This window comes from Salvia splendens, chromosome 13 (assembly GCF_004379255.2).
Source record: "Salvia splendens isolate huo1 chromosome 13, SspV2, whole genome shotgun sequence".
Taxonomy (NCBI): domain Eukaryota; kingdom Viridiplantae; phylum Streptophyta; class Magnoliopsida; order Lamiales; family Lamiaceae; genus Salvia; species Salvia splendens.
Window position 1 is genome coordinate 5,750,548 of NC_056044.1, and position 22,326 is coordinate 5,772,873.

A 22,326-nucleotide genomic window follows, 5' to 3' on the forward strand; every position below is an offset into this window, starting at 1 on the left:
ATAATTGACCAGGACGTAACCTAACTTCAACTTGAAATATACTAAGTACTACATATTTTAAAATTAATAATTTAGATACTCGGTTTGTAAAATGTAAACTGTTAACTCAATTTTTATGACTAATTCTGATGACTGTCAAATTCAGTTATATATACAGAGTTAATGTGTCAAACTAGTCCATCTCAGATAATATAATTAATTACTTTTTTCCCTTACTAAAATAAACAAATCTCGCAGTATTACTACAATGTTTACACAAATTTCACAAAATTGTATAATGGTATAATGGTCTTTTCAAAAGGGTGTTGCTTCATTTACATATTTCTATAGTATTACATAAATTAGGTGGTGTTCGGTTTCCTAGATAAAATAATAATCAAAATAATCTAGGATCGAGTTGTGAGATTATTTTAGTCATAAGGAGTTAGCTATGACTAATTATCCATTTAGGATTGAGTCGTAAGATTGAAACTCATGAACCAAACACACTAGTATATGATATACTCCTCCTAGTAGACCTCTAACTCCATTAAATTCGGGATAATGGACTTGAATTATACTTCGATTCAAATGGAAATGCACTTATAGCTTACTGACCTTTTCCATTTGTTATTTTTTTTACTTTACATCGAAGAGGAGATGTTTGTTTCAACATGTCTTACTAGTTCCAAAATAGATAAGTGTCTTCGAGTTTGGATTACCCCAGCTGTGTGCTGCACGTCCGAACTTGCACATCTCGTTCCAAAACAACGTTATTTTAGAAAGTGAAGCGTCTCTGGGGTTGCGGTACACAGCAAGGATAAACTTGTGATTAATTTTAAGTTGTGTACCTTATTTCCCTTGCATTCTTTACATGTTAGCCCATAGAAAGCAGTGGCTTAGATCACAGATACCTACAAACAGTGTGGTAGCCTTTAACAGATACTTCAGCTGCTGATGTCGAAGTACTTGGGATCCTCGGGGAAGTGGTATTCCACGATCAACTGCAGTAGACCATAAAACCTAACTCAATAACACTGGCTGCTGGTTACTTGGCTTAAAATACATCTAAACGCAAAGGAAACACAGCAAACATAAATTTGACACACGTTTTATAATCTACTAGTAGAAGTTTAAGAAAGTACACACCTTTCCCTCATCAGCATCTGAATGGCGCTGAGGAAACACAACCTTCAAGTCATCGTACAGATAAAATCTTCTATGATCCTGCGTGTCTGTTTTATTTCTTTCTGAACCCAAAGAAGGATCTGCTTGCCTTGCTGATATTGAACTTCTTTTGGGGAGAGTACAAAGAAATCGCAGGTGAAGAGCGTAACGAAGAGCACCAACAGCAGATGCGTTTGCATTCGCCCTTGAACAGCCAGGTTCACACTTTACCTCAGTTTTGCAGGAAGCATCAACCTCATCATTCTGGCATGAATAACATCCTAAAACCTGACTTATGTTGTCAATGCCATTGCGATTATCATCTGACAGTTTCTTTTCATCTTTCTTGCCCAACATTTTTTGCATTTCCCCACCATGAACAGGATCTGAGACTGAGGAAGCAAGAAACACCCTTTGACGCAAGAATGTCTGTTTGAAAGAACAGAACGTAGTTTAGTTTATGGACTCGGGTGCAGAAATTAAAGAGGACACTTCTCCAAAGCACAAGAAACCATATAACTTACGGTAGATATAGCATAACCTGCCATATCCACCGAGACAAATATTCTCTTCCCTCTCATAAATGAGCGACCAAGAGATGAAAGATTAAGGTACTATTCATCCCTTGCAACATAACCAGACGTAATGTACTAGAACTGACCTTAGTACCAGCTGGCATATCAGTTAAGTCATAATTACATAAGTAGGTGTGTACTGGTGTCTTCTCGGGATTGCTCAGGACCTGTGGACCATTCAATAAGTTACTATAAATATCTATAACCATGATGAATTATTGCCTCTCAGTCAGATCATTGTAGAAACATAAAATGGCACGAGAGAGAACCTACATGGGATGGAATGTGTGCTATGAAATTTTTTGTAAGCTAAGGAAAAGAAATGAAAACCTTTTAGAAGCGCATGGTAAGATTTTGACAGCATTCCAGTTGACAATTACCTTCTGAACATATTTAGTACTATACCTTGGCTTTGGAAAAGGAAAAAGAAAAACAATAGCCTATATATTGAATTATTGAAACAATATGCCAAGTACAGGAAACTAGGAAAACCATAGAAGTTCCTTCACAGCTATGATTCAGCAAGAAGTTAAAAAATCATTACTGGTAGGAACATTTAGATCCGGATAAGATTGACTGGAGTCCTCAACACAAATGTTACTAAACGATGCAAAGCAAAATGCATGGTGCAAAAGGGTATGAGGGTATGCTTCTATCGTTTCCAAGCATACTGACAAGGGAGAACAGTCAATATAAACGAAATAGATGTATAAGTAGGATGAATAAAAAGTAGAAGATACCAGCTGAATGCGCCCTTTCACAGGAATACGCAGTCGACTCTTTCCTTCATGTGGTTCACAACTATCAAGAATCCCTTTTTCACCTCTGCACTTGTTTGAACGTGAACTACCAGCAAGACCTATAGATGCATAGTATAATAAATAGCTGGAGCCATCCACACTGGTCACTGCAAATGGAAGTTTCTGCGACTTTGGGGAGAAATTTCCACCCGTTATCCCAAGTACAGCAAGGAAACCATCTATGTCCTGAACAATTAAAGAAAAGAAATGACACAATTTAGACTCTAACCTTTTGCCGAACATTAGGTCTGTCAATTTACAAAACTATTATTGGGTCATCAAATAAGAACACGGAAAGCCAAAATCGAAAATTAAGCAAAATAAAGGACCTGACTAAATCTTCCCAATGAAAGCCGACCAGAGAGCAGAGACTCCTCAAAGGACCCAACCAAGGACCTTCGGACAGGAAATCCCCGCAAATTTTTCCCCAATCTTTTACAATTTCCACTTTCAAGCTCTTGACAGAAAGGCCACTGTTTTCCAGTTCTAGTTCCTGAGGAAGGAGATTGGGCTTCTCTATGAAGAATGTCATTATCTTTACATGATATTCTATTGCTCATGAATTCTTCTTCTTCAGAGGAAAATATCACCCCCGGCCTGCTCTCATCAAGTGAACATGCACCCTTTTCCAATATCTCCAATTTCTTACTGCTCTTTAACCTGACCACAGATTCTAATTGTCCGGAAAATTTTGGCCTGAGCGGTGACAAAGAGAGAGGGTACAACCCTGGTTTAATAGGTACTGACTTAGGCCCTGACCCTATCTCACCTAATTTGGATAACGAATCAGTTCTGGATGAAGGTATATATGGAAATGGATCTAGTTCCTTGTCCTCCAACACAGGGCCATCTGTGAATAGTATTGAAGTGGTTTTGCTGCATTTATACAGCCTATCATGTAGTTCAGAACAATTAGTTGTGGACCGGATTGGCATATTTGAATGACTTCTGCTGCCCACATTCGCTTTTTTACTATCTTGTGCTAAAGAAATGCCACATGTATCTCTATTAGAATGGCAATTGATCTGAACATTCCTGCTGCCAATATTCAAAGAATCACCATTAAATTGTTCATGGAGAAGCATTTTATTCAATGGAGAAAGCATCCGTTTCTTGACAAGTCCACTGGACTCAGTTTCTTTCAGGCTCAATTTGGAAGAAGCAGATTGACAATAGCCACGTGCACGTTCTAATCCCTCAACCGATACATCCTTCTCATTACAATTGAAACCAACAACCCTTGAAACTGGATGTTGAACATTCCTCCTGGTTTCAGTAATTAATGAGTCCTCAAATGGTACCTTTTCGAGAACACTATCAGGTGCTGCATCGAAAAACCTTTTCTCAAATCCATCAGGAGACTTCAAGGTGTTCCGTCGATAATCTGGCAAAGAATAATACCTAGAATCCTGAAATGTTTGGTTTGCAGATCCCACACACAACCCACTCACATTGACACCACCAAGTTGCGGTATGGTATAAACAACTGTGCCTAAAGGACTAGGTTCACTTTCAGATGTCTCACAAGATGAGACTTGAGGTAACCCCATCTCTCCTCAACAGATTAATCAACTGTCCTGATGAACTTAGCAACTTCTTCTAGCTTACCCATAGGTATAACCAATTCAACAAAGAATGTAACAAAAACTCCAACAAGAATGCATCAAACTTCCAATCTTAATGCAAGCCTCATTTCAATAACCAGCCCATCCCAAAGGCAATAATCCTGGAAGAAGATGTTATTGTTTGAAGATGCAACTCTGAGCTTGCAATCAAATCATAGCTAGTACCTAAAACAAGCAAAACTATTTCTGTGAACACCACATACAAACTCGTATCAACAACAAAGAAACCGGATTGTAGCAATAAATTGAAGCAAACAGAGCAGATTATACTGCTTATTCTGCGTCGAGAGGCTAAAATAGCACAAATGACAAATCAATAATAAGTAAAATAAATCTGAAATAGGAGCAACTCGCGATCAACTCTAAGATACAACAGACAAATTGAATAACAATAAGAAATATCAGACGGAAAATAATAAAGGAAATAAAAGCTCTTCAATCCAACTCAATGAAAAAAACAAAACATTAATGAAATAGCAATACAACAATTTCAGAAAAATACAGTATATATGAGCGCTCCGATAAACAGAATCAATACAAAATCCAGTGCCGAGATTAAGTTATCCAAAATCCACGTTCCGATAATGATCAGTCAACAAGCAATGAAGATAACTCAACGAACAACATATCAGTTACTTCTACGGCACACATTCCATTCCATTCGCAGGTGAAGAAATAAAAAATCAAAATAAAAAAAATTAATGAAAAATATGAGCAGCTAACAAAACATTTCAAACTTCATCAGTCATCCAGAGAAGGCGGAGATTCAACGGCTGCGACTCACCGATATGGAGATGTATTGCCGCCGATCAAACATTGTTCATCAGCTGGAATGATATCATAAAGAAAAATGAAAATGCTGTACGAAAATGAATTTCTCCTTAGATATAAAAAAGAGGTGGAGAATAGAAACGGAGGTTGGGTTTATGTACTGCACAATGTTGAAAACAGATTACTTACTAATTTTCACTTTCTCATCTTTTCTACTTTCCTCTTCTTTTTTTTTACTTTTTTCTCCTATTTAATGGGGTTAAATTATTCTCGACATTCAATTCTTTTCCGTAAACCACTAACATTAAATGTTTCCTAAATTAAATTTATTAATTTTTTCTGTTTACGAAATGAGAAAAAAATCGTATAAATTTTTCTATCGTATTTTTGCAAATGAAGTTAACCAGTTTTGAATCGTGTTTCTAAATGAGGAGAATGAGTGAATCCTATGAACTTTTCTACTTTCCGTCATTCCTTAGGCCATCCGCAATGGGCGGACGATGGCACGCCTGATGGCGCGCATCGTCCGCGCCATACATCGTCCGCCCCCACTGTGGGTGTGTGGCATAGGCCGCGGACGATAGTCGCGGCCTATGCTTCGGGCGCGACTTAAACCGCGGACGATGGCCATCGTCCGCGCCATCGTCCGCTCCATTGCGGACGTCGCGGACGATGGTCATAGTCCGCGACATCGTCCGCCCCATTGTGAAGGCCGCGGACGATGGCACGCGGTTTCGTTTTTTTATATAAATCTCGTTTCTCATTCAGTTGTGCATACGAACATATCGACTATCTCTCAACATATTCTCTCTCAACATCCAACGAAAATGAATCCCGGCGAAGACACCAATAGTTCTAGTTCGTCTGATTCCGGTCGTTCGATTGACGAAGCATTAGATGCAGCCGTTGAAGAGGCCATGGCGGCATGCTATTCGCAAATGCAGCGCGAGAAGGCGGCGGCTGCAGCGGCGGCTGAGCAAGTCCATCGTCCTATTCGACATAGGACGTATGTCCGACGCAACCACGTATGTCCGATAGAGGGTTACCGTTAGGTTTCGATGAGGTTTTATCTAGGCAAGCCTCAATGCGCAACCAACAGGAGCATGCGCAGCTCATGAGCGACATGATTGAAGAAGTGTGGGCTCGTAACTGCCGTCGCTGAGTTTGCATTTTTTATTATTTCGCATTGTAATGTATTAATTTTTATTAAATGAATGAAGTTTTTAAAATTCGTATTTTAAATGTATTTTAGTTTTTTTTAATTCGTATGTATTTTGTAAATATTACAAAATTGATGATGTGGCGCGCCATAGGGCGCCCCACTGCAGGTGGAGAAGGAGGAGGATACAAATGCTGACGTGGCGCGCCATAGGGCGCCCCACTACTGATGGTCTTATGCTGTTATGCCCTTAACAAACAAGAGTATTTTTACTGTTTAGATACAAAGAAAGAAATCAGAGTTTTTTTATTTCCTCTTTCACTACATCAAATAAATCGACTTTTAAGAAGGAATACGCAATATATTTACGTGAAATGAACGACTTCTGGTTTAACAGATTAATTAATCCTCAACTAGGTATTTCTGTCTACAGTTTTAAGTTAAATAAGGAAAAAATGTTATAAATTTAATAACAATGGTGCATCCAAAAATATAAATACAAATATGAATCATGCATGCGACTCTAATTAGACACGTTGGAATAATATTACCAGGTCATGCAGACACGTGGCATTCGCTTATTAGTCAGTAGTCATCATCTTGCTATTGTTTGTCTCGGGCAACATAACTTAGGCAATTTTCCACTCTCCCATATTTCACCCACTCCAAACTAGTTCAATATGACCTTTTTTCATTTTGGGGTACACTAAACTAGATTCACATGGATGTAAGCACAGATTTGCAAATTTTCAAATCAGCAGGCAAAGTGGAGACAACACATGTGAATATGAGCCACATTTCCATCCATGTTGATTCCACCACATGGCTACTTTAATGGGCTTCAGTCTTGGGTTTAGAACCGTAGGATGGCCCATCAATACACAACACATACATATATATATATGTAGAGAGAGGGAGACAGTGTATCACTTCTTAGATCATAAAGTTGATGGTTAAAATGGTCTGGCAGCCTCTTCCATCATCTTCTTTACTCTCATGAGTTTTTCTATTTCCTTGAGAACCTGTTCAAGAAATATATTTGTTGCTCAAATTTTGATTGCCATTAGCAAGTTTCAAATAAGCATCCTTTTTCAGGTCTCAAAGGAGGCTCACCTCCATGCACATATCCTCAACCGTCACAGCATCAAGTTCGTCATAACCATAGCCTAATTGTGAAGCCACATCTGAGAGAGAGAGAGAGAGAGAGAGATAGGATCAGAATAAACAGAACATGATGCGAAGATTAATAAGAGAAACATGGCATAGCCTATCTCACTCTGAAGAGAAATGGTGGCATCAGCAGTAGAATATCCATTTAGCCCACTAGTGTACAATGCAGCCACTTGATCCTGAACCTGTGTGAAATTAACAAGTTAAGCGCAACTGGTGATTGTGATGGTGATGCGTTGAAAGTTCAAATTGAGACGTAGCATGTAACGAATAGCAACTCATGGCACAAAAGAATCGACCTCAGAAGATGATTTGCATATTGGCGTATCAGAAGCTGAAAGTTGAATCTTGTCCTCTTCCAACTCTTTCGCCACCAAATCCAACGGCACGTCTATCCAAATAGAAACTCCGTGCCTTAGTAGCGCCCTAAATGACAGTACCAGTTTGGTCACCACACACATCATGCAATGCATAAATTCAAGACTAAACCTCCTCCGACGAAACAACTTACAGATTTGTTGCACTTTTAACAGCTCCATTTCCAGCACAAACAACCAATCGGCCCATTGATGACAATTGCTTCAGTACTTCCGTCTACGATAAATTATAGGATCATATTCATGAAAACATAAATTTTACTGCACATTTTAGCTCAAGGAAAAAAACACACCAAAGTCACCTCGGATGCAAGGTATCCTTCTTCGTCATTCTCTATGATTGATATGGCATTAAGTTTTCCTCCAGCAGCTTCCTCCACCAGACCATCGCTACAGAATGATTTCAGGCTTATTGAAGAAGCTAAACCATAATAGCATGGTAATTTGGAAATATCGCTCGATGTTACCTGTTAAAATAATAGTAACGTAATGCATCTGCAAGAATCTGCCCCAAGCCCAATTTATATGAGCTATTTATCCCTGCAACAGCAGAATTAACACCTAATAAACAAAATCTGGAATAAGTATCGATGCACAAATTCGATATAAAAAATCTCACCAACAAGAAATATGGATGTTCCCTTCAAATCAGAAGATATCTCCGATGCCTTGTTCTGAAATTAACTGAACAGTTTAATCAGTTCCTCAAACCGACATCAAATCATATGGAGCAGTCCAAAAATTCAAATTGCACCAGAAAACAAAGACTCACTTTGATCGCCAAAGACAGATCACGTTCAACAACCTTTGTAGCCACAGAATCTAACAAGACAGAAAAGCAACCAATTAGCATAATCTTATTCCTACTTATTGATCAAATCTCAATTCAGCAAATCAAGTCGAACAACGCAGCAAGCAATACGCTTTAAAATTCGCTTATCTCAGAAGCTTTTAACCTTTTATTTAATCCTAAACATGAACGCCATTTTACGCTGAGACCAGATAGAAACAAGCAGAGCTACAAATTAATTTTGACTCAACTGAAGCCATTTATCCCCAAAATTCACCACAACAAACATTCATACGGCATACCAAATCACAAATTCAAATTTACAGCTAACAGAATAGATACCACCATATCGATTGAATTCCACCCCCATCACCTACTTATCCGGTGATTCAATTTCCTCAAATTAAAACCTTAATCGCCCGTCAACACTGCAAGCTCGTCTCAAAGTCTTTACCTGAAGTGCTATTCTCAAGGATAGCGCGGGTAGTAACAGCAGCAACAGCGCGCTGTGAAAATTTAGGTTTCAGAAACCAAATTGACGAATCTGGGGAAAACCGATAGTTGAGGGAAATTCCGGTGGAAATGTGACCGCGGAGCTGCGGGTGAATCAGTGACGGAGACCTGCAGGTGCTACTTGCTTGGATTATCCTCATATCCTTCACTTCTCTCTCTACCGGTAAAAATTGTTTCTGCAACAATTATAGGAGTATTGTTTTTTCCCTTCTTATTATTTGGCTATATTAGACTTCTTGAATATTGGGCCCGGCCCAATATAAATTAATATAATAATAAGTTGATCAATGATTTTAGTCAGGATTATAAAACCCATAGCTTCAATTTTGAGTTATATTCTGTCATTCTGTGAATATTTCGACATTGTAGATCACTCATGAAATGGGTGCATTGTCAGATTCGACTATTGCAAACAACAAACTGTATTAGTACTATTTTAATGTGATGTTTGAAAATATAATTACTTAAATTTTATATTCATTACTCTCTCGTCTTGTCGCAACTGAGGAATAAAAAAAAAGAGTGTAAATGGTTGCTTTTTGCTAAAAAAGATATCAATCGCTTGAAATGAGATAACCCAAAGAGAGTATAAATTTATCCAACTCCACGATGAACGATTTGATTCTGAATTTGTATTCAGCATTTGGATTCCTATATATTTCTATTTCTTGCTTGGTCAAGTTTGGATTCTGAATTTGTTCATTATTTTGTTTGGTGGCAGAATGTGAAGGGTGTGTTTGATACTGCAATCAAAGTTGTGTTTCAACCTCCGCGCAGAAAGGAAGTGGCGTCGCGCAAGAAGCGACACAGTAGTGGCTGCTCAATTGTGTATGTTTATAGATAGATGATTGTCAATTACTTTATCAAACCAAAACCATCACTATGGTCTATGAGCAAAGTAAGTGATGAGTTTGTTCATTTTAACATTTTGTGCAGGAGAGGGCAAAATTGTGATACATCTAACTCCAAGAATCAAGATATAGTGAGACGAATTGACTGAGATTAACAAATTAAATACCCAGCAAGTAGCTGGCAGAATCATATTATAGGCAGGTTTCAAAACTGAAGAATGCAGATATTGCGGCAACCAAGGCCAAAGCAGTCAGCTCCAACCTGCATTCACTGAAGTTGGCAAATATATAATCAGAACATTATATAGTAGCATCATTCAATAATATATAAATGCAAGGAAAAGTTGCAAGTAACATAATCTCTCCAAGAAAGTGAGTTCCATTGACTTACTTCGTATCTGTCCAGAATTTGGCGACTTCATATGTAATAGGGAGATGGGTGTGAGTGGAGGAGAAGCAACTCCTGCGCTATAAACCTTGCCTGAGTGAAAACTTGCTTCTCTCTGACCAATAGAAGGTATGGAGAAGCTTCGAGAGACTGTTGGCTGAGGGAGAGGAAGTGGAGATCCTTCTCTCAGTTGTCTGAAGGGATTCCTGTTCGTTGGGGATACTTCCCGTTTGCTATTGACTAGGGGAGCGGAGTGTCCAAGAGCCCCTATTGATCGCGTTTGTTTGGAAACAGAAGTATCAGGGGGCCTTGGGAGTTTATGAAGCTCACTTATTTTCGGTGAAGTTGCAAGGGCAGGTGAGGCATTATGAGACACATTAACGAGCAAGGAAGATTGGGGACCAGACACATGCGAAAGCAATCCAGAAAATGATTGGGGTGTGTCATTGGAGCTAATGGGTGTGTGGAGCATGTTTAAAGAAGGTTTGCTTGTAATTGGACCAGAGAAAACTTGCCTTGTATTTTTCTTAGCATCGAATCCACTCTGTGTGTCAACGTGGGGGATAGCAGCTCCCTCAGCCAGAGGCGGAAGTGGAAGAGAGTGCTTGTAGGTGCTGCTTTCTTCAACAACTATTTGAGGCTTTGAGATACTGTGTGCAGAAAACTGGCCATCTGTGAAATTTTTTGGCTTCTCCATGTCCAATGGCGATGAGTGCCACAAATTTTTTGAACTCCCAGCAGATAGCTTGGGATTAGATAGAGGTCCAGAAGCAGTCGTGTTTGAACCTTTTGCTTCAGCTGGAGTTGGCAGCACATAAGTACTAGTAAACTCCTCTTGATAGAGCGGAGCAGAATGGCTCCCTGCTCGAGGCTGTTGGCTAGGTATTTGATCCCATTGGTGTCTGCTTCCACTTCTCTGCAACTCAACATCTTTTACCCAAGATGGTTGTGCACTCAAAGCATCTATTTTATTCAACTGCACAGCAACGAGATCAACAAGTTAACTTCTTTGGAATTGAGAAATAATGCAGAAACAAAGTGCTAACATTTTGTGCATGCAAGTCCATACATGGAACGATAGGAACCCTACAAAGTTGAAACAGACACTTCATTTAGAAGTGCATGGAATCCTAATGGGATGTCTCAGATGCAAGTATGGAGAAAAGATAATCCTCCCTCCGTCCCATAGTAGATGGCACACTTGGGGGATGACACGAGATTTTAGAAGATGTTGTTTTGTGTATTAGATGAGAGAGAAAATAGTATATTTATATTAATGTGAGAGTGGAGTTTTTTCCATAAAAGGAAATGTGACATCTTTTGTGGGACAAACTAAAAAGAAAAGTGACATCTACTGTGGGACGGAGGGAGTAATATATATACTTAGATAAAGCTAATAGTAATTAGAATCCATTAGAGAAATTTGTCCTCAAAATATAATATATAAGCCACAGTTTGAGTTCAACAAAAAGCAAACCGAACTCACGTCCATCGAGTTATTCAATGTGTAGGCACTTCCTAGCTCTTCTTTCACCCTGTAGTCAAATGTTAGTTCTCCATGCTCATTGCTCTCATAACTGTCCTCTCCACCATCGTTTTCCCCTTCATCTGTTTCAGATAGCTCGTAGTCGATATGTTGCTTTTCGGAAACTTTTTTTATGTATGGTTCAACTGCTTCGAGAGACTGAAGTCCTTTCCGAAAAAAATTCAACTGCTTTCAGAAAATAAACATCATGAAAACTTGAATAATATTGTAACTTATTAACTTGAATAAGTGAGACAGAAGCAAACCTGTGCAGCATGGTGACGAGCTGCTTGGGTGAATAGGCTCCTGCTTTGCCCTTGCTTCAATGATTCCACACGGAAAGCACAGAGCCTTGCAACATCGTCGTACTCGTCGTGAACAACTTTCAATTGTTGCAAGCTAAAAGTCTCCCCTTTTCCATGTCTGGACTTGCCTTTTTCCTTAACTTGTCTCACCGTGTATTCAAACATCTCCCTGCTAATGCAATAATCAATATTAAGTAACACAACGAAAGAATACCAAGTTAAAAATATGGGAAGAAGGCACACCTTTTCTCATCACATTGTAACTTCATCTCCTGTACCAATGTAAAAATAGATTTCATAACAATCCAGCAATTCATAAAATACACTAATGTGGTTTACCAGCATAAAATTAGTGGAAGTATCAAAATGAAAAGACAACCCCAGACTGGAGTTTTAGCAATCTACTAAGACTAACCAATTTGAGGTTCAGATATAGCTTTCAATCAAAATAATGAATAGGCATTGAATTCATGTTCGAACCTCCACTTTCCTTAGCTCACTAAGGAGACACTCTGATGGATTTGTGATCGTCATGATAATCTGGTGCCGCTGGAAAGTAAAAAGAACGCATTGTAATAAATTGTCTAACATATGTCAAAACTGAATATTAGCAGGATGATAAATACTCATTAGTCATCACTCACATAGATATCAACCAGTTTCTGAAGTTCGAGCTGTACTTTTCCAAGCATTGATAATGCTCCTCCTGTACAGCCACAGAAGGTATGTGGGATTAACATTTAGAACTAAAAACAAACCAAGCCAATTCAATGCACACAAAGAGGAGATACAGGTCAATTTTTGCAAAATATGATCTTTAAATAACTAAAGTAAAAGTAAAAACAAGAAGTGTTGATGGCAATGCTGCCAATAACCAAAAACTACAAAAAGCAGGATAAACTGACTGACTTACTACTTTCTATGTCATCATGCGTATTGGTTTTCTCTAGTAGAAAATTGCCCATCTCCAGCAATGACTCTGAAAACTCTGAAGGAAAAACAACAATGAAACTGTAGTATTGTGTAAGGAGAAGTATAGGAAATCATAATACAATCCGTCCTTGCATGAATGGTAGATAAAGGGGCATGTAGTAATCATCTACGAGGTCGACTACAACCTTTGAATTTAGGTACAAAATACAATCAATCTAAAATCTTAGAGAATTATGCACAACTTCGTTGATCATCTGAAGTGAAAGCTTCTTTGAACGGATTATTTTTAGCATAAGAAACCAATAGATGAAACTACATCAAAATCCTAAGTATCATCTAAAATTGCATGTGACTTGCAAAAATGTAACTTAAGCCATTTGATCAAAGTAAACAAGTACCATAAGCACTATTTGCTGTAGCTGCGGCGGCAGAAAGTAGACTATCATAGCACGTTCTCATGTCTTTCATATCCTGCAAACAAACGCATCCGCAATATCACAATGCAAGCGATGAATCAAGTCAGGAAATATAGAGGCAAATTACTGGAAAATTATGTGATTAATCAACCAGAAGAAGCATCACAGATAACAATAACAGTGTGTAAAGAAGACGAAAAACACAAGCAAGAAATCAGTAGCAGTCAGTAGTCCAATCAGAGATAGCTCAAAGAATCAATCAACTCAAATATATCTAGCGCTAGGTGCCAAAATTAGGAGCGTGGGAAATCCCATTTCACCGGAATTCAAGTTTTTTAACACTGAAGTTCAGCATTGGCTTAAAAATGGACCGTTTACACATTCAATTGTGATGCAGTAGTACCAGAACAAATAATTAAAAGCAGCAATTGAATTAAGTAAAAGAGACTCACCTTTGCTGCTTGTGTTAATCCATCGAGAGGGAGTGAAAAATTATGATCCAATTTCACCCTCGGGTCGCCCTTATTCTGCCCGATAATCCGCATTCGTACCAACGAAGATTTCATTTCTGAGCACCGAAATTCCTGGCCTCCAAGAAATTGGGGAAATTTATTGAGGAATTGAATTGACTCGGAAATCAACAGGCAAAAGTCTATTTATTGTTCTGTGAATTCGTTGGAAATAAGTGTGGGAAAGAAATTGAAGAGAATTCTAACGTTGTGCGCCGAAATTCAAAAGGCAACGTCGCTGTTTCAATACTACTATTTAAGAAATTAATGTATTTGAATATGTAGTGTGAAGTGAGAATAAAATAAATAAATATATATAAGAGAAATAAAAAATAATATAAAACATTTTGCAAAAGAAAAAAAAAAGAAATAGTTTAACTATCTTCGAACATTCAAAAATAATACTCGACTCAATTAACTTGGGACGAAAAGAATATACTACTATAAGAGATTCTCATATTTAATTTATCTTTGCAATTGATAATCACAATTAATAACTATATTTATATTTTTTCAGTTACCATATCATTTCAGCTCCAACTAGGCATTCATGCGATCATAGGATTTTACACGAGTTGATTTCTTGGTGTCTTGGTTAATTTTATTTTTAGACTTACTTCATAATTTATCTTTTTTATGTATAGTCTATTTGTTGCTTTTATAAGGAATTCATTGATAAAATTTATAATCGACACGTAAATGAAAATTGGGAGAAATTAATGTTGACGTGATTAGTGCGTGTTGTGTGTATATATAGATGCGCGTAAGGATATCAAACTAATCAGATTAAGCAACTATGGTCATCAATATGGTAGAAAAATTAATTGGAAATTAGGTTTTGAGTTTTGACCACAAGTGTTAAAAGGAAAATTCTTAAAATAAATTTTTTTGTCGTCGCTAGGACAGAAAATGACGTGATTAGTGTTGTAATTTTATTGTACATGATTGGATTATATTTTTTTACCATCCCTGGTCATAAATTTCAAATTTATATCATTTACGGTGAGAGATTTTGAAAAGTATTCGTATTTAGTTCATAGTTCCAATCAAACTTGTTATGCTTTCATTTTTCAATAATTGATTTTTAATCGCATATCTCTATAATCTATAAAGTTTTGTACATTAATAGATTCATAGATATCTCGAAGAATCGAGATAAAAATACTAAAACAAGAACAATTTTAATTTATACACATTCATACTGCAACCATCCTGGTCGGCTTGAGCCTCTTGCGTGCGTGGACTAAGTTTTATTTCGAGTTACAAGTTATTTAATTATATTAATATTGCTCCTTTTCAACTAACGTAGCGTGGTTCGTTAATTTTAATATAACAATTGATGTAAAATATAAATAATCAAGAGACACGAAATTAATATTAAGAGCTATGCCTGTAATTTATTAACAAATCTATGTGACCAAATTTTGTATAACCAAAAACTAGTTTATTTTTTAAAAAAATAGGTTTATTTATGCATTTAATTGAAATATATGGATGCATGTATAGTACATGGAAAGTGCATAATATTGTGGTCATATATTTATGATTTGTGTATAATTTTTTTACTTTTTTGGAACCATAAATGTAATTAGTGCATATTTTAATTCAAATTTTAAAAACAATAGAAATGAAAATTCAAAAATAAAAAAAAAATGAGGTTAAAGGCTAATAAGTTTTTTTAACTTGTCCACTTACTACATTTATTATTTTAATATATAATTAATACATCAAATTATTAATATAACCTTATTTTGGTTGTACAAAATTTGATTGTTTATCATCACTCATAATTTATATGCCTAAATCCAATATTCAAGAGTCAAAGATTTCCGATTGAAACCATTTGCAGTAATCAAGGTTTTTTAAGTTTGACTGAAATAGGTGGATGACGTGGATTGATTTTCCATCATTCGACTCTATTAATTACTCCACCCCATTAAGTATTATATTCATCCTATTTAATTTCATTTGTTGGTAGGACACTAAAAAATAATCAAAGACAATTTTTAATGCAACTGAGAAGTCTAGAGAAGTTTTATTTTGTATAGTAAATTATCAGTACTATTTACTTTTCAAAAAATTTCAATACAAATAAATGCGTTTACATTTTTGTGCCAGATAAATTTTTTTCAATGGGTTAATATATTTACACACTAGCAGTAGTTTAATTGGCAGAGTTAGACTAAAACGCATTAATTTGGAAGTAAAATATCTTCCAATGAATCCCAAATCTATTAATTTGGAACTAAAATATCTTGCCAATTAATTTGTATTTATATATCCTAATTCAGTTCAACTGTTTTACCTAGTGGTGATGTCGCATTCAAAGACTAAATAATTGAATTCGAATTTATCACCATCTCTTGACTGGATTCTTTAACGATACAAAATCAAGATTATAACTGTATCATCCAGCACTGAAAATCAATGGTGATTAAGTCATCATCAATCCTTTACACCAATTTCAAATCTATTTTTAAATATATATATCATATCAAAAAATAGTTTTACGCCAAATTCAAAATATACACCATTTTTGAGTTTTTTGTCTCACAAATTTTTTGCAGTAACGCCACATTTATTATTGTTTCACAAAAAAACATCAAAAATTAATTTGAACTTGGTGTTTGGTTGGAGAAGATTTCTACACCAAAACTCATTTCTGGGTTATGGTTGAAGATGGTGATCAATAATTTCTTATATAATAATTTCTTAACAATGCATCTTCTAGTTAAGTAATGACTATATTATAAAATATCAGACCAAATGATTTTATAATGCAAGTTGTAAGCAGTTTTGTCTTGATTTAGTAATGTGGTGTACATGGAGTAATTATTAAAGGATGTAAGAATTCTACAAAGGCAGCTGAGATGAAAGACACGCAATGCAGTTATGCACATAATGGATGTTGGCAATTGAAACTAAAAATATAATATATAACTGTCCCACATCGGTGTCAAGATAAAACTGAAACTAGTATATACGTCTCATGGGCCCCTCCTCCTATCACCAATTGGTTTTAGGATGGAACCCACGGATTTCTATCATGGTATCAGAGCGGGTCGCCGACTGTGGGTCATATTTAACTGACCCAGCAGTATATCCGGGCTGAAACCGAAAAAAATGACTGACCCAAACAGTATAACTGGGCTGAAAATTTGGGCCAAGTGGTCCCAACCGATCCAAAAAAATTGGACCGATTGTCCAATCGATTAGAAAAAAGTCCAACCCCTCCAATGTTCACCTTGAAGGGTTTGAGTAGAAAAAAGTCCAACCCAGTAGAAAAAAGTCCAACCCCTCCAATGTTCACCTTGAAGGGTTTGAGTAGAAAAAAGTCCAACCCAGTAGAAAAAAGTCCAACCCCTCCAATGTTCACCTTGAAGGGTTTGAGAGAGGGTGTTGGCAATTGAAACTAAAAATATAAACCTTGAAGGGTTTGAGAGAGGGTGTTGGCAATTGAAACTAAAAATATAACATATAACTGTCACACATCGGTGTCAAGATAAAACTGAAACTAGTATATCAAATAAACTAATACGGTGTCGTATGAATGGTGTTTCCCTTGATCCCTCCATTGATATCAAATACTATCTTGAAATTGAGGAAGACCAACATTTTATTAGCTCTTGAAATTGATTAAATCAACATTTTTTAGAGGTTCTATGAAAATATTAAACAAGTCTAAAATAAATGTTTGTTATATAAATTGAAATTCGGTTTGAACTCGAGATCTATGAGTGAAGAAACAAATAAAATGTGTTAATTGAATCATTCAAGTTCTTCTAAAAAAGTTCCAATATGTTTGAGTTTATTAAACCAAATATCCAGTTTGATTAGGTATGTAATCAAATAAACTGAAGCAATTATTAAATCAAATCAAACTACTTTATGGTTGTTGTTTTACTTTTAACTGACATCTTTCTTTTGGGCCATGTTTTATAGGTATATGTATCTTTTCTTGATTTCAGGCCCAAAACTGCAGTTTACTAGCCCAGAGATTAAACTTTCTGAGTTCAAAACCTTCAGCTCATCATTACGGATTGAACAATGCACAAACTAATTTTATTACAATTTACAACCTTTGTCCAAATAGAGCCATTTTCAATGGATAAATATACAATACTAAGTCATATTATGATGCATTCAACTTTTGACTTTGTACATTAATTACTCTATTACTACACCAGTACAAACTAAGTTATTTCTTTTTTCATTCTTTTTTTGATAAATAAATAGAAACTTAAAGGTTTCATCATGGTAGACTTGAATCCGAAACATTTAGCATCGAACATTAACCACCACCGGATCAACACATATATACACTAAATCAAGCCATTTCCAGTTTGTGCACATGAATAAGAAAAATACTATGTATACATACATAGACGCTAATTACATGAACTTTTTACTTAGTATTTTTTAGTTTAAATAAAAAGCAATATATTGAAATCTAAAAATCGAAATCTTGAAAACAGCAAGAAGTTTTGTTTTGTGGTGGATGAATTCATGATTCATGGATGGAGACAAGAAGTTGAATCCTTAAATGCAAGTGTAGGAAGAGCAAGAAACGACACCGTCAGCGTCCCCACAGCATGTTGGGTCACATGCCAGCTTAACGTAATTAATTATGCTTGTTTCACAACTGCAATACAATTCAATGTTTTATTGTGGGTTGCAGCCTAAGTAAGCAATCCCTCTTATTGCTAGACAATCACCTTAACAACCCATTATTTCACCCCACAAAAACACAACATACATCATCTAAAACATACTCCAACTATTATTTCAATAATTCTTAGTACTACATTGAGAGTTCAATTAGTATTATGAGATGTACTATTACTTATTTACTTCTCCCTCTAAACACATTCATTAACTAAATCCAGATTTTCTTGATGATGGGGCAACATCTCTGTTTCTCGCCTAGTTATGATGGAGTGTTGGACCTCATACATAACTACATTTGTTGACAAGGAGATTAAATTAATGAAATATGTACAAAATGTAAATGTTGATTAATAAAATTAATACATACCGTATGAAATAGTGATTTATGTGTGTCGTCCATGCGCAGAAGCCATGCTAATTTTCTCGGTATCGTTGCAATTTTATCGAATGTCCCCAAAGGGACTATATTGTATGAAAAAGTGATAAGTGTCCATAATGTATATGTACAAGAAATATGTTAATTTATAAAAATAAAAGAAAGGAAAATCGTGTGACCGTCACGCCCCACCACCGCCCAACCCAACCGACAGTGGTGTATCCACCTTGGAACAAGGGGGTACAACTGTACCCCCAAATCAGAATACCAATACAATGTATTAAGATATATTTTTAAGGAAGATATGGTAGTCTGGTGGTTTTACCCGTAAATTTTAACACGGAGGTTCAACGTTCAAGTCCTCTAACACGCGGGCTGTTTCCATTTTTTTCTGTTTTGATTTCTTTACCCTTGTTTCATGTTTTATTCTATTCTACTACTACTAAGTATTACGTATGTTACTTATCTTAATTCTTTTTCTCTTTTGTTTTGTTAAAACAATTTATTTACTTTTTTTTCATGTTTTGTTTTATTAAAACAATTAAAAGTTCTATATACATAGCCGTTTATTACTTCTTTTTTTTATCTTGTTTTATTAAAACTATAGATTTGTTGTTTTTATTTATTTTTAACAAAAAAATTGAAAAATAAATGTATTATCTTTTATGTTTACTAAAACAATTAAAATAATAAGTTTATATTCTTCTTGAGCAAATTCTCAATTCTCAAATAAATAAATAAAAATTATTTTAAACTATTTTATCTATTTTGTAGTAATTATATTCACATATACATGAGATATTTATATAAAAAATTATTTAAAAAAAATAATTGTCAATTTGCTTAAATTATTTATGATCACAAGTTTCACATCTAAAAACTATTTATCTATAAAAAATAATTGAAACTTTACTCTAATATTTTACGTTCAAAAAATTTATTTTAAAACTATTTGATTTCTTGTTTAGTCATTATGTTCGTATTTAAGAGAATGAAAAGGATTGTTCGAATTTTCAAACTCATAGTGTTATATATCGTGCCCCCAAATCGAAAATCCTGGATACTCCACTGCCAACCGATCTAGTAACATGTTCAAAATCTTGATTCTTGTCTTCATCGATTTGGTAGTGATCTTGCAACCGATCTAGTAACATGTTCAAAAACCTGATTCTTGTGTTCATTGATTTGGTAGAGATCTTGTCTTTTCTATATATTCTTGGATGACTCTCCCCTCTTATAAGACATTGTAAGGGAGTGAATGACTTATTACTACATACATGGTACCAGAGCAATCAACGATTGATCTCTTTTGTCTCATGTGTGGAAGTTCGATGTGTATTTCAGAACACATGCACGGGGACGTGTTGCATACCTTGATTTTTGTCTCACATCGATTTGGTAGTAATTATATATATATATATATATATATATATGTATATTTATGTATAATTGGATAACCCCTTTCCTTTTTTATTAGACAGGTGATCATAATGTCTATAGAGCTAGTAAGGCGGGCTTCGGCTCCACCAACCAATTTTTATTTTCTTGTCTTAAAATCTTCAAATTGTTGTCATTTAATGACCAGATTTATTAAATTTGTGAAAAATCGAATTTGAGGAGTTTCAAGCTAAAGATGTGAAAAGAAAAGAAAAATAAAAGGGCGGAAGAAGGGGTGCGTAAGAAGTAAGTAATGAAGGACATCCTAGATTTGAGGGAAAATCCATCTTAAGATTAAGACATCATCATCCACACATTCATCAACCTTAACCCTCTACAAGCATTGGTTGCTTTAACCCAACCCAACCCAACAATAAATCATAACCCCCCCTTCCTCTGATTGTGTTGTCATTGTGTGTGTGAAATTTTGAGTGAAATTGATTGTACTGCTACTGCACTGTAATAATAAGTGGACCTACTCCTTTGACCCTAATAAAAGGCAGCTATAGCTGTATGTGTATCAGCAATTTACGCCTTAATTTAATCCCACTCTAAACTCTCTGTAACTCTTCTCACACCTGTGCCCTCCAATTATACGATTTCCATTCACACATTTCCTCTGCAATTTTGCTTTATTGCAGTTTATTACTGCCCCTCTCTCTATTATTTGCTCACCACAGTTTGACCATATTTTATTTCTCTTTTCTTGTTTGACGTAAATAAGAGTGTATTGTTCCAGGCGTGCACCCACTTATTCATATTTCATAAGATTCAGTCTCTTATGTCATGTGCATTTCATGGAGTATTATAGTTGACGATCGATTTGTTACATAATAGTTGAGTCCGTTTTTCACTCGTTTTGCAAAAATGATAGTGATAAATTAAATAGTCAAAGTGGAGAGGGTATTATAAGATAGAGAATAATGTAGAGAAAAATTTTATCTATATTATTCTCTTTCTTACTGTACTCACTATTCACTTTAACTATTTATTATTATATTTTTGCAAAACGGGTGCAAAAAAGAAACGACCCAACTACATTGAGAAAGAGAATAATATAATACTGAGATACTATAGTATGAATTACGAAAAAAAAATTATCTTGAATTAATTAGTTATAAAGACGAAGCAGGATGGATAATTATGAGATAAAATGTACTAATTCTAAGCACTTTGTAGACCGACCAAAATATATTGGGTCAAGTTTTGGTAATTTACGAATTATAATTAGTTATGTAACTCAAAAGTGCAACAACTCTACATAAGTTGACTATGAAATTTGAATTCATTTGCAATGATTGGTTCAAAAAATATTTAGCTATTTTGATATAAGTTTTAAATTATTGTAAATAGAACAGATAAGTTTTAAATAAATATTCTTTTGTTTGAGATTTATAAATTGAAATGTATGTAAAAGGTCAAACATGAATTCCACTCAGGCTCCATGTAATTGAAAGATCATTTGATTAATCATCAGCCAACTTCAGACGCAATCAATCACTCAATTCACATACATCTATATCTAATTATCTATAATAGTACTCAGTTTTTTTAATTCATGAATTTTTGTCCTCTGCCCTTCCTATATTGTATACTATAGTAGTATAGTATACTCATTTTCAAATTTAAGTCATACTAATATTGCATCAGGTTCGGCTTCTAAATTCAAAATTTATGTTTTCACCGCCACTATAACTTTTTTATGAAAAGAGAAAAAAAAAATAGAGTGGGAGACTAATTAATAAATTTACTTGCTCCAATAAAAGGTGATTAGATAACTAGTTTAATCGACTATAGATAATATTTTAAACTTGGCTCAATACTACTACACATGCTAACTCCTCAAATAACTATAAATTATCAATTATTTATTGTGGCTTATGTTTGAGTCGTCCCATAGAATATAATAAATCTCCAAAACTAGAATTCGGACTTAGCGGCGCAGGACACAAAGCAACAAAAATCTTTTGCTAATTTCTCACAATGTTGAAA

At 35.3% G+C, this 22,326-nt stretch overlaps 3 protein-coding genes and 1 non-coding gene across 9 annotated transcripts; all 4 read right to left on the reverse strand.

The window, feature by feature from the left end:
• Positions 1 to 560: 560 nt before the first annotated feature.
• Positions 561 to 5,069, reverse strand: LOC121761300. Of its 2 annotated transcripts, XR_006041964.1 has the most exons (7): positions 4,931 to 5,069; positions 2,851 to 4,311; positions 2,462 to 2,707; positions 1,808 to 1,888; positions 1,129 to 1,575; positions 831 to 983; positions 561 to 726 (listed from the first exon to the last, which is right to left on the reverse strand). XR_006041964.1 is itself a non-coding variant. In XM_042156952.1 (6 exons), the coding sequence occupies exons 2-6, from the start codon at positions 4,069 to 4,071 to the stop codon at positions 927 to 929; spliced, it is 2,052 nt and encodes a 683-aa protein (XP_042012886.1). In that variant the 5' UTR covers positions 4,072 to 4,311; positions 4,931 to 5,069; the 3' UTR covers positions 561 to 926. The 2 variants fall into 2 exon arrangements, 1 of the variants encoding a protein (XP_042012886.1); XM_042156952.1 differs by having other exon boundaries at positions 561 to 983.
• A 1,543-nt stretch (positions 5,070 to 6,612) lies between these two features.
• On the reverse strand, positions 6,613 to 9,106 carry LOC121762871 (probable inactive shikimate kinase like 1, chloroplastic). Of its 3 annotated transcripts, none has more exons than XM_042158883.1 (10): positions 8,868 to 9,106; positions 8,396 to 8,445; positions 8,243 to 8,297; positions 8,091 to 8,163; positions 7,926 to 8,013; positions 7,758 to 7,840; positions 7,546 to 7,672; positions 7,353 to 7,431; positions 7,190 to 7,260; positions 6,613 to 7,098 (listed from the first exon to the last, which is right to left on the reverse strand). In XM_042158883.1, the coding sequence occupies exons 1-10, from the start codon at positions 9,064 to 9,066 to the stop codon at positions 7,030 to 7,032; spliced, it is 894 nt and encodes a 297-aa protein (XP_042014817.1). In that variant the 5' UTR covers positions 9,067 to 9,106; the 3' UTR covers positions 6,613 to 7,029. The 3 variants fall into 3 exon arrangements, with proteins under 3 accessions (XP_042014817.1, XP_042014816.1, XP_042014815.1); XM_042158882.1 differs by having other exon boundaries at positions 7,353 to 7,425; positions 7,917 to 8,013; XM_042158881.1 differs by having other exon boundaries at positions 7,917 to 8,013.
• A 675-nt stretch (positions 9,107 to 9,781) lies between these two features.
• LOC121762910 (uncharacterized protein At2g33490-like) lies at positions 9,782 to 14,035 on the reverse strand. 3 transcript variants are annotated; one of them, XM_042158939.1, is made up of 10 exons: positions 13,797 to 14,035; positions 13,327 to 13,399; positions 12,909 to 12,983; positions 12,640 to 12,701; positions 12,476 to 12,544; positions 12,239 to 12,267; positions 11,957 to 12,167; positions 11,652 to 11,849; positions 10,169 to 11,141; positions 9,782 to 10,048 (listed from the first exon to the last, which is right to left on the reverse strand). In XM_042158939.1, exons 1-10 carry the CDS (start codon positions 13,908 to 13,910, stop codon positions 10,029 to 10,031), a joined length of 1,824 nt encoding a protein of 607 aa, XP_042014873.1. In that variant the 5' UTR covers positions 13,911 to 14,035; the 3' UTR covers positions 9,782 to 10,028. The 3 variants fall into 3 exon arrangements, with proteins under 3 accessions (XP_042014873.1, XP_042014871.1, XP_042014872.1); XM_042158937.1 differs by having other exon boundaries at positions 11,652 to 11,876; positions 13,797 to 14,033; XM_042158938.1 differs by having other exon boundaries at positions 11,652 to 11,876; positions 11,957 to 12,164; positions 13,797 to 14,032.
• A 4,847-nt stretch (positions 14,036 to 18,882) lies between these two features.
• LOC121763136 lies at positions 18,883 to 18,984 on the reverse strand. Its single transcript, XR_006042379.1, has one exon. It is a non-coding gene; the product is annotated as a U6 spliceosomal RNA (small nuclear RNA).
• Between the last annotated feature and the right edge of the window lie 3,342 nt (positions 18,985 to 22,326).